A 12794-nucleotide genomic window follows, 5' to 3' on the forward strand; every position below is an offset into this window, starting at 1 on the left:
AAGGGTTTTGGATGGGGTAGAGCAATCAAAACTGACGTATCTTTTCAGAATAAAGGGAGTTGCGCATATTGTGAGAAGCCTCGTGGCCTCTTTGGTAGCTACAGAAAGCACACAGGGCCTCCCCATGATCTGGCAGCTGTTATGATCCCTTCTTCAGTCCAGTTCAACCCCTCTTCCCCATCCACAGAGCCTCTCATGACATTCTGGCCACACCACTCCCAACATGGACCATTGGTTGCAGGGATGTCTTCTTACTACCCCTCTCTCTCTCCATCTAAAATGCAAATCCAACCATGCTCCTACCTTGCTTAAATACCTTCAGAGAGTCTCCAGCCCTTCAGTATAAAATCCAAACAGCCAGACCTCAAGGCCACTAAAGACTAAGGCACAGCTCTAAAATCTCATCTCTATACTGTTCCTGCCTCCCCACATTCTAGCCTTTCCAAACTGAGCATCTTTTCCTTAACAGGCAAAGTTCCTCCTACCTCCCTAACCTCTGCAGTTTTCTGACTAGAAGGCCCTTTCTTTCCTTTAACCTACATAACTTCTGCTTTTTATCCCAAACTGACTATGCCAGTTTTGTTAAAAATATATATCTCATGGGCCTGGAGAATTCAGATTCAGTACACATGTGAACTCAGACCCCCTGCATGGTTTAAGAAGCCTCACAGGTGATCCTGATGTATAAGTAAGCTCAAGAACTACTCCCTTAAGTGGTTTCTTTTTCTTTCTTTCTTTCTTTTTTTTTTTTTTGCCATGCTGTGCAGCTTGTGGGAGCTTAGTTCCTGGACCAGGATTGAACCTGGAGTCCTAACCAGTGGACTGCCAGGGAATTCCATAAATGATTGTTTTGAGAAGGGACCTCTTCAGTGCTCCTAAAGTACCATATGCACAGTGCCACTTAACTCTGTTTCTTTCTTTTTAAATTTTCACATCAGCTAGTTTGAATTTTCTCTGCAATAAATCAAAATTTCTTACCCGTTGTACCTGGCTGTGATATACTTCTCTCTTTAATGGCTATTAATTTCTTTTTAAGTTATGTTCCTGGGTTCTTTGATTAAACCTATTGGTGTTCTCAAGAGATGCCAAGTGCCAGAGTAAGCATCCTGTATTAATAAGCCTGTTAGCATTTAAACTGCTCTCTTTTCCCCCTTCTCAGTTTACCTAGATGGAACAAAATCTGAAGAGGACCTCTTTTCACAAGTGTATGAAGACCTAATGCAAGAACTAGCAAAGCAAAATTGTAAGTATTGTCCAATCAAAGTGGATTGTGAAGGAGCAGCCAGGAGAAATAGTTCATTACATACCCAAGAATGGTATACCAGACAGCTAATGTAGGAGTGATTGTATCTATTCATGCATTGCTTTGAAGATAGTACAGAATCAGACACTCTGAATGGGTCTAGGGACTTGATTACTTTGTGAGGTTTTTTTTAAGGGTGAAAATATTCACCCTTTGTTATATCTCTTAATGATATTTATGTTATTTAGTTTAAAATTTTTAGTAGATGGCTGTTATTTCAATGGGACTGAAATTATCCTTTGAGTCTAGTGAAGTTAAAATGCTGGTGATCTTCTTTTAATATGTATAAAGTTCCCTTTCTCATTTATTCCTCCTAAAGATTTTTCATAAATTCTATTCCCAAAATAAACAAAAATTTTTTTTAATTACTTACTGTTTCTTCAAGGTTTTCATATCAGGCAATACATTTTGCAAGTGACAGAAATCCTCCTAAATCTGGCTTAAGCAGAAATAAAGTACAGGTGTGGCAGTGGCTTCAGGCTCAGCTGTATTAAGGAGCTCATATGGGGTCCTCATGGTTTTGCCTCAATTTCATTTTCTGTTTGGGTATATTTTGAAGTCAGTCTGTCTCCACTGACAGATATGATGTCTTTTGGCCACACCATCCTCCTAGGTCCAACAGCCCCAGTAAAAAGACAGTTTATTCTTTTTCAAGATTGTCTATGAGTTGATAAATGTTGAAGCTGGGTGTTGAGTACAGGGGGTCTATATATTATTCTCACTCGTTTTGCATATGTTTAAAATTCTTTATTTTGAACATTTTTTAAAGCAGTTTTCCATTTTAGCCCAGTGGAAAAGTCCCAGGAAAGATTTTGATTGGTCCTGCTTGGGTCACATGACTTTTGCTAAACCAGTCACTGTGCCTGAGGAGATGGTTTATTCTGATTGGCTAGGACTGGATCATGTACTCATCTTGTAATTGAGTACCTCTCCTAAGACCTCCTGACTTAAGGGGAGAAATTCCCCAAGGGAAAGCAGGACAGGAGGTAGAAACCAGAAGAAGAAAGATGACAAAGTGTGCTGGGAAAACAAAACTATAGATCTAGCTGTTTCATTGGAACTGTTTGAACTAAAAGGGTTTTCATGGCTAACATACAAAATGCAGTCATCAGCTGGCTCAAGAGATGACGTATGAGCCAGTTTGGCAGTGAAGAATATTACATGCTCTTTTGGTGAGAAACAAATCCCCCAGTCCAAATCTCAAAATCTCTCAATAAGAATTAGATTTCCTATGCCCTCAGTAAATTCCTATCTGACTAGCAGTCTAAGCCCAGCCAGGCAGCTCATTGATCCTGACACATTCCCAATTTCAGGATCAGCCCTTCCTGTAGACATGAACCTATTTAAAGAAATTTCAGGACCATATTAAAATTTCTTCCTTTAAGTGGAACTTAAAATCCTTGCCAGGAGCTGATTCACTTTGTTATAAAGCAAAAACTAACACACCATTGTAAAGCAATTATACTCCAATAAAGATGTTTAAAAAAAAAAAAAAAATCCTTGCCTGCTCAGGTATGCCTGCTCACCCCTGCCATCTGTTACTCTGATAGGCCTCCCATGATGAAGCTCAGGCACCAGCATAAGTGGATACAGAGTGTAGGGTGAAGACAGGGGCTCAGCCTTTGTAAACGATAGCACCTGAGCCAGAGCCACTTCTCTGAGAGTTATTGGCTTCCTTGCTGACCTTGATAAGATACTTATTGGGTGTTTCAGCAGTTGAACATCTGTACCTTTCCATCCTCTCAATAATGGCTAATGCTTGGGTCCAATTTTCCTTTAATGACCAAGTCACACGCTGAAGTTTGCCCTTATGATCCACCTGCTGATAAAAGTAAAGGAGCCTCGGGACTTCCCTGGTAGCACAGTGGTTAAGAATCCGCCTGCCAGTGCAGGGGTCGTGGGTTCGATCCCCGTTCTGGGAAGATCCCACATGCCGCGGAGCAACTAAGCCCGTGAGCCTCAACTAAGCCCCTGAGCCGCAAGTGAGCCTGCACTCTAGAGCCCTCGTGCCACAACTGCTGAAGACCGCGCGCCTAGGGCCCGTGCTGCGCGACAAGAGAAGCCACCGCAATAAGAAGCCCGCGCACCGCAACAAAGAGTAGCCCCCACTCGCCGCAACTAAATAAATTTATTTATTTATTTATTTATAAAAAAATGAAGGAGCCTTGATCGTGTAGCTCAGGCAAATTGCACCTAATTCCATACCAAGTACCAGCTTGTGCTATCTGGTCCAAGGCCCAAGAATAGCTGGCATGTTTTGATGAGGGCTGAAAGCCCACAGCAAAGTACATTTCTATGTGTGTGACACCCTCCTCTTTCCTTGCCTACATCCTAGAGGCTTGTAAGGAAGTATTCCTTTGTAAGGCTATCTTCCTTGTGTTCAAGATATTGCATAAAGCTTAAAAAGAAAAAAAAAATAATAGCAAAATGTTAGAAAAGACGTAAAATCCAAAGAAGATCAGCTTTTCCTACCTCCAAGATCTATGTTCATTTTTTCCAGTTGCATAAATAAGTTACTGCATTATTTATGACACATCACATTTCCCAGTTCTTTCAACCACAGCACCTGCCAAAGCCAGCCTGGAGGGATCCTCAGCATAGCCTGGTTTAACCCTCAGTACGGGTCTGAGCTAGCCAGGAGACCTTTCCAATGTTTCAGTCGACTACACCTCCAGCTTCTGATAGCATCTCATAAACTGTTTAACTAATTTTCTATTCTAAGCATATAGAATCATAATTGTGATTAAGTAATAATAATGAAAGGCAAACAACAAAGACTGAATTTAATTATTAATGAAACAAATAACCCAGGAGAGTAAGTTTATAAAGTTATATGTTTAATCCTTATTTAAATCCAGACTTTGAGGCAAAATCTAATCATTACCTATTCTCCCTATGACAAGGCAGCCCTAGCTACCAGGAACATTCAAACTCCCTTTAAATAAAATGTTTATTTTCATCTCATTATAAAAACATAATAATATTTTTAATCTTTTAGGGAGAAAATAATCACCTATATTCCCACCAATCATCACTGTTAACATTTTGATAAGTACATATCCCATGTTTTTGCTATTCCCATCAGTCTTTCATATGGTTACATGGTTTACATAGTTAATTGCCATGCTTACTTTTGTTTTTAAATTAGTATTTAATATTTAATAAGCTTTATAGAGTCCATTATGTAATGAAACTGAATAAGACTGAATAGTTCTCCCAGTTGAAGGATTCAAGGCTGAGTTCTGTTTTGCTCGTTAAAAGTAAATTATAAGACCTGACAGTGACATCTTACTACAGAAGAAAGATGTCAAATCAAAGGAACAAACATTGTAAAATAAAAATTTAATAAAATGAATTTGGGATATTTTTCTATATTGAATTTAAAATAGTTTCCAGTTACAAAGTAATAGTAGTATAATTATATAGTATAATATCCAAATTAACAAAATTATTGAACCATTTCCCAATTGTTGGATATTTTGTGTTGTTAGAAAGCTTTTTACATTGACAAATAACATGCGGTAAAAATATCTGCACAAATTACTGGTTTTCTTCTTCTTGAATTAAAATTTTTCAGAAGTAGCACTTGCTTGGTCAAAGAGTATCATCATTTTTATATTTTACATGCTTCAAAGATTAAATAGTATCCTAAAATAGGTGTGCTTTTCCAGCATGAGATATGTAATAAGAATGCGGTAGGCTTATCACTGAGTTTCTAAGCCAAAGTCACTAAGTATTCAGCAAGACTTCCTTACTTTAAATAAATAAAAAATATTAAAAAAATAAAGATTGACGGTAAGAATACTTCTTTCCTCAAACCAAGGATAACATTCCAAAACAAGAATTCTACTGTACCAGCCACCTTTTGTGTTTTTCTTCTAGTTCTCAAATTATTTCATTCTTTGAAGTCAAGGATTATTATATCAATTGCAGATGATATTGGATATCTGATAGCTGAAAATAGGCTTAAATTTAACACAAGGATTAAATGAATGAGACTTGGACTCTATTTAGTTCTTTACAGAAAACCAGCATTTCTTGCCCCACAATCCCTGTAATCTTAACATCCTTAGATGTTAGTGTGAAGATTTAATAAAATGACTATTGGAATTCTCCATTAATTTCTTTTCTATTTATCATTATTCCCCAGGTCTGCAAGTGACAGCGTAGAGTTGGAATGCACTGAATCCTTCCTGGAGTGAATTAGGACATTCAAAGGAAGCTATGCAAGAACCTTAACCAAGATACAATGTGTACTTTGGTATGATGACAGCCTGTTGTTTTGTTTATTTGTTTCTCTGTTTGTTCTATCACACATGATTTCCTTAACACATGGAAAAGTGAGTAGTTATCCATGACAATGGACAGGAATTTACTTTAACTTTGTTCTCACTCCAGGAAGTACAAGACACAGCATAGCTCACAAAGAGTGAGTCAGTTTCTCTAGACCAGTGATTGTCAAACTCTTCTGAATGGGACCCGGAGTAAGGAATAAGATATAGATCACAATCCAGTATATATGTAATCTATTGATGTGTGTGTTTGTGTGTATGTATCTATATGTGTTGCGTGTATCATATCAAGAATTATAAAATATTTACCTCACATACAATGTACTCTTGATATTTCTCTATTTTTAATTTTTTAAAAATATTGGTTACCATCCCATACCAATGCCCACCTCCTGCAAATAAAGGGATTACCAGGAGTAGTCATATTGGTAATCATATTGAATAATCAACAATTTGCCAACAGTATCTTTTTTGTGTTTTGTCCTTGTTGCCGCTGTTACTGTTTTTTTTATATGCGTCTGAAACCACTGAATCATTTGTGTCACTTATGTTGAGACTTTGTTACAAATAAGGTTTTTATGTGCATGTTTTATTTTGTTTTTGTCAAACCGTTGGTCTAAAATAGCAGAAATAAGTTACAGTTACTTCAGTGATATGTAATACAGGGGAGCTTTCATTGAAAAACACAACGGGAGATCTGTATAATCATATCATTTCTTTGAGGCCTCATTCAATGCTGGAAGTTAAATTAGTGATCAACTTGTTATTTATTAATAATAGATAGATTGCTCACACCCTCTCAGTCCTTACAAATATAAAATATATTCTTACATTAACTTTAAACATTCTCTACAGACTCATCTGATCAGCACTCAGAACTTAGAAATTTGTAACTAGCTTACACTCACCCATGACTAGGGGGTTTTTTGGTCACACACACTGAAAAAAAAAAAATCTGGGCCCAAATTAAGTTCATCCTTTTAATAGCTATATGTCTTTGATCAAACCATTTAAAGTCTGTACTTCCTCTTTATAAGAAGGGCATATCAACAGTGCTTAGTGTGGGTTTAGTGGAGAGTAAGGATAAAGTTCACAATCCTTCATATGGCCCCCAAGACATTCCCTGATCTAGCTTATGAGTGCCTCTCTACCCTCATTTCCAGTCACTCAACCCACTGCTGTTCAGCCATTGGGACCTCCTCTCCTCAAACTTACCAGGACCCTTCCTGCTTCACAGCGGGCTCATGTGCTGCTCCCGATACTTAGAGCAAACTTCTGCAACCCTTCCCTCCAATTAGTCTGCTAACTCCTCCTCCTTCAGAAGATGCTGCTTCTCAGAGGATTCCCTCCTCCTTGCCCTGCCCTCATAGGTGCTCTCAAAGTTCTACTTTTCCTTCAAAGCGTTAATCACAATTGTAGTTATACTGCTGCTTACAGAATCACTCATTTAGTGGCTGTCTCTCCAGCTAGACTGCAAGCTGCTTGAAGGCAGGACCTACCTCTGTGACTTAATTACAAACACACCCCTGCTAACTAGCACAGTGTCTGGCACATAATGAACACAATAAACGTTGGGTACTTGTTATAAATTACTACTATGTCAGGAATGAGTTCACATGCAAGCAACGTGTTACTTGACTAATACTAGCTTATTGGGGTTTATTATTTTTACATAACCAAGAATTATGGGTTAGAGTTAGAGTTAGGGTTAGGGTTAGCATTGTCAGATTTAGGGGGAAAAAAACAAAAAGAAAATTAGAGGGCATACAGTTAAATTTGAATTTCAGATAAACTATAAATAACATTTTAGGGTAAGTCCCAAATATTACATATTGAAGACCTGTTTTTCTGAAATTTAGCAACTTGAAAGTGTTATGGAAAAGCCAGGGTCTTTCATCCTTGCCTTCGGAGCTACCCCAGGAGGTCACAGGAAGGCAGCAGAAGCTCCCCGCACAGTGTCAATTATAAAGGCAGGAAGCTGGGTAGAGGACGCACAGCCAGCCGCAGGCCTTCCAGAGTCACCCAGCAGTGACCCCAACAGCCAGAACTGCCTCCATGGCCACTTCTCACTGAAAGAGAGGCTGGGAAGAGGCGTTCTGAGAGGTTTGAGCTCATTGTGTTTCATTGTCTGGTGATGTTGCCACGGGAAAGAAAAAGCTTTTACTAAGGAAGGAGGAGAAAATAGGTAAGCAACACCAAGTATTAGCACAACCTTTTCTCTGCTTATCCTCCCTGGCTCTGATTTTAGCAAGCTTAGATAGATGTAATTTGTGTTATCAAAACAAGAGGTTGTTTTTTTTTTTTAGTGTAAAAGTCTAGATATGACTTTTCAAACTTTATTTTTTCCAAGAATTTCTGAAATACCATCCCCCACAGAGGGCGATTGTTGATTGAGAAGCATCATACTTGACGGTCATTTCCCCCCATTTCAGCATGTGAAAACAGGTCAGAGAAAGACTCTTTATCTTGAGAAAAAAAAACACACTTTAACAAACATTAAAAATGTAAACGATCTGGGCTTCCCTGGTGGTACAGTGGTTGAGAGTCCGCCTGCCGCTTCAGGGGACACTGGTTCGTGCCCCGGTCCGGGAAGATCCCACATGCCGTGGAGCGGCTGGGCCCGTGAGCCATGGCAGCTGAGCCTGCGCGCCTGGAGCCTGTGCTCTGCAATGGGAGAGGCCACAACAGTGAGAGGCCCGCGTACTGAAAAAAAAAAAAAAAAGTAAACGTTCAAACGGGGAAGAAGTAAACATTTTTGCTTACTACTATGAGTGAGAAATAAATCAGGAATTTGAAATAAAGAATACTAGTGCTTCATTTCCAGTGTATGCTTTCACATTTAGTTACTCTTATCAAAGCAGTTAATGGGATAGATATCTGTTTAGAAAGACACATGCTCTTTATTTATTGAAAAGGAGCAAATCTGCTGAAGACTTCACCTTCTATGTATAAATAACCTCAATCCCTTTAGGATGAATTTGCTGTAGGAAGGTTTCATTGTGCTTAATGTTAAACCCAGAGGAGGGAATTTAGAAGAGGGCCTCATGCACAGACTGTTACAGTAAAGGGTGAGATTCAAGCCCACCAAGTTACCTTTTAAGGATACGCTTGTGGTAGTGCATAGAATCATAAAATGTTGGAGGAGTATCAGCTTGTCTAATGCTCTATATTTATGTGTAGAAATTAGAGCCAGAGTTGGTGACCTGCCCAACCCCAGGCAGCTAGTTATTGGCAGGACCAGGGACAGGACATAATCCCTACACCACACGAACACGCACACGCATATTTTTCATTTTAAAGTGAAAAACGGCAGAAAAATATCTTCCTAGCATACATCTCACCATCTTTCCTTCAAAGGGAGCAAATTGGAAAGGCAAAGGCTATGTCGGGAAAATGAAGCTTTCTGTTCTGGGCTGTTGGAGCTTTGTCAAGGAGGCGAGCCAACTCATGAGGTTATCTGAGGGGCGAGGAGCAGTGGTGAGCTAATGTGAGCTCCATGCCACTGTCTGCTATGCTGACCTTAGGTTTGTGGCTCTAGCTCTTCTTCTAGTAACTGCAGTCATGGTGGAGACCTAGGGAAAAGCAAGGGTATGGAAAATGTAGAATGGGCATTACTCTCCACTTCTGTGTACTCACAGAAACAGATGAAAATTGCAATAGCAGCTTTGGGGCCTGCATCAAGGTAGCCTGACCTGCAGATAAGAGAACATCAAAAACAGAATTTCTTACCAAAGTGAACATAGCTGATGCATTCATGCCCACGAGTCCAGAAACACATCATCAATGTAAAAGTAGAGATTAAAATTTTATTTTCCGTGCTAGCTTCCAGATCCCAGAGAAGTTAGGTTGTGTTCTTCAAGATTAAAAATTGAGACTAAGGACGTCCCTGGTGGCGCAGTGGTTAAGAATCTGCCTGCCAGTGCAGGGGACACGGGTTCAAGCCGTGGTCCAGGAAGATCCCACATGCCACGGAGCAACTAAGCTCATGTGCCACAACTACTGAAGCCCGCGTGCCTAGAGCCTATGCTCCACAGCAAAGAGAAGCCACTGCAATGAGAAGCCCGTGCACCGCAACAAGAAGTACCCCCCCCTTGCTGCAACTAGAGAAAGCCCGCACAGCAACGAAGACCCAAAGCAGCCAAATAAATAAATAAATAAATAAATTGAGACTAAAACTCATACAGACAAATCCTTATTGACTCTCCTCTTTGTGCCTGCACAGCAAGTTCCTAGAACTTACTGTTGTAACAGTGGTTCTCAAACCTTAGCATGCACCAGAATCCTTTGCAGGGCTTATTAAAACAGAGATTGCTGGTCCCCAATCCCAGAGTTTCTGGTTCAGTTAATTTGGGGTAGGGTGCTAGAATCTGCATTTCTAACAAGGTCCCAGGTGATGTCGATATTGCCTACTCAGGGCCCAGGAGGAATTACTGCTCTATAGTGGGCAAATAAGCACCTTGCGGGCCCAGGAGGGCCCAAACTGGCTGTTATTCAGACACTACCAGACTGAAATTATCAGTATTGTCGGCTCCTAAAAATATTACAGAATAACTCTTGCATCAGTTATTGATTTTATTCACTCTTAGCTCCAAATCCTGCCTTTTTGCTTTTTCTGTGAAAATGAATCTGGGCCTTCTAGATAGTTTTCCTTTGCCGAGTGGAACAATGTTAAGCATTGTCAATAGAGGGCACTGGAGAGCCGTTGCAGGAAATGGATTTTGCTTTTAGGTTCCTGTGGGTTGGCAATGCAGCAGAGTGTCTCTGGTGAGACATCTGCTGGGGAACAGCTTTTCCATGGCACCCTAGAGAGTGGATTTCCCCAGAATTCCAGGGGATATATTTCCAGCAAGTTTTGCCAGCATTTCACCACAGCTGCTTCCTTGACACTCAGTGAGCCATGGCAGTGCCTTCTCCAACAAGATCTGGCTGTCATTAATAAGGGGGGAAGGGGTTGGGGGGGGAATAAAACCTCTTCCTTTGGACTCAGACTGATAGATACAACCACTGGATATACTTTTCAACTGATTTATACAAGACAAACTTGGGCAATTGCGTGGCTGCTTTTTCTTCTTTTTTTACCTTTGTCATATATGGCATAAGGAATACAGTCAATAATATTGTAATAAATTTGTATGGTGACAGACAGTAACTAGGCTTATTGTGGTTACCATTTTGTAATGTATATAAATATTGAATCACTATGTTGTACACCTGAATCTAATATACTATTGTACATCAATTATGCTTCAATTTTTAAAATGTCAAAAAAACCCAAAAAACACACATACACATTTTGGCCAATAAAAAGGGCCATGATCTGCAATTCTATGATCTTTACCTTAGTATCCTTTCTATAGCAGACTTTAAATGGACTTCCTAAGGATATCTTGGATATTCTCAATTTGACAATAAGTTTTTCATGCAGGAGGAGGGGCTCAGTTTTTTGAATGAGGCTTTCAGGAAAGTTTTTAAACATGACTTGTCTTTTTTAATAGATCTATCATCTGTAAGTCTGAAGGTTATATTGGAGGACTTTCTTAAAACTTCAAAGTGACCATGATGAAAAAATCCAACAGGGAAAAGATTTCCAACAATGACGATGCTTCTGTCAAAGTATGGTATTTATTTTACTGTATGGGCATTTGGACTTCTATCTAGTGGCCTATAAATTTATAGAAATGACTAACCTTTACTGAACACCTACCATGTTTCAGGTATGGTGTCAAGTATTGTCAAGAAAACTTTCCAAAACTGGGAAATAGGCAAAAGGGCTACTGCATGTCCTTTCAGAGTTATCTAAGCATTTTCTAGCCAACCCACCTTAGCCAGTTCTCTGGGAGTGTGTATCTTTGTTTGACTTGCTATTTTCTCTTGATTAGGATATTTTAAATTTCATAAGAGTAGATGTTAACTTGTAGAACTTGATACACAGGTTTCTCAACCTCAGCACTATTGGGATTGGGGGTTGGAAAATTATTTTTTGCGGGGGGGGGAGGGCTGTCATGTACGTTGAAGGATGTTTAGGACCATGCCTGTTCTCTACCCGCTAGATGCCAGTAGCACTCACACATACCCTCACCCCCCAGCTATAACAACCAAAAATGTCTTCAGCCATTGCCAAATGTCCCCTGGAAAGAGAAATTACCCCCACTTGAGAACAACTGCTGATTGTGATGAAAATGAAATTTGTTCACTAGAGATGCAAATTATTTATCTGGTAAAGAAGACAACCCCAAAAGTTACAGTTTTATTGCCCTGTACATTAACCAGTTTTGTATCTAAATTAGCCAGCTTTTTCAAGCCTTTTTCTTTAGCCACTGTAAATACTTTGCTCTCTCCAGTTTTCTTTAAACCATCTTGTCAGTTCTCTCATTAACATGTGAAATGAATCTTTGACGCGTGCTCACTTTATATTTGTATGAGAGTCATGTTTTTAACTTTTTGGGAAGTATGTTTTGACAGTACCTTACATGCATTACTTTATTTAATTCTCATAACAACTGTATAAATCTCAGGCTTTGAAAGATAAAGTAACTACCCAGAGTCACACTGCTAACATTTGTTGGAACCAGGTTTGGAACCCAAGACTTTATGACCCCAAATAGTGAATCACTGTGCTACTCTGTATTATGAGGCTAGTCCTGAAACTCTGGGACTCGGCTTGCTGTTGTCATTGTGCTTAGCTTGCAACTATACCTCTGCAGCTCTTGGCCACCCCATTTATACACTATGAAAGGCCTTCGTAGTTAAAAATCCAAGGACCAATCAGAGTAGCCTTCTAACTTTGGACCATTCCATGCTCACTTTATTATAATATCACAGATGTCAACAGAATAGGAGGCTGACAGAGGAGACCTGGAATCTGTAGCAACTCAACTCAAGACTCCATGTTCAACACACTTCTTGAACTTATCTTTGTGAGTGAGTTGCTATGCACCTTCTCCCTCTCTCTCCCTGCACCCCCCCTCTTTCTCCCCCAACCCTGTAAAAGACCCAGCAGGAGACTCTGTTGGAACTTGCTTCCCCTGGTAATCACTTTTTGTCCCTTTCGCTGTTTTAAAAATGGGGGATGTGGTAGAATAAGGCAGAAAGGCATCAGGGATTCATGACATCAACACTTAAAGCTACTTTGTTTAGGTCTATGCTGATCTTCATGTCTTCTCTGTCTAGTCCAATAATACTAATTACAGTAGGCAGCA

The 12794-nt window shown here is 39.6% G+C and overlaps 1 protein-coding gene across 5 annotated transcripts in view; it reads left to right on the forward strand.

Annotated features, from left to right (window-relative positions):
* The window catches only part of NMRK1 (nicotinamide riboside kinase 1), a 32747-nt gene extending 26687 nt beyond the window's left edge, over positions 1-6060 (forward strand). For all 5 annotated transcript variants that reach the window (XM_067744144.1, XM_067744147.1, XM_067744143.1 and 2 more), the window contains 2 exons: positions 1160-1243; positions 5454-6060. In XM_067744144.1, the coding sequence (XP_067600245.1) occupies positions 1160-1243; positions 5454-5473 (104 nt within the window). In that variant the 3' untranslated portion in view covers positions 5474-6060. The remainder of the gene's footprint in view (positions 1-1159; positions 1244-5453) is intronic.
* Positions 6061-12794: the final 6734 nt, after the last annotated feature.

Source organism: Pseudorca crassidens, chromosome 7, assembly GCF_039906515.1.
Source record: "Pseudorca crassidens isolate mPseCra1 chromosome 7, mPseCra1.hap1, whole genome shotgun sequence".
Classification (NCBI taxonomy): Eukaryota; Metazoa; Chordata; class Mammalia; order Artiodactyla; family Delphinidae; genus Pseudorca; species Pseudorca crassidens.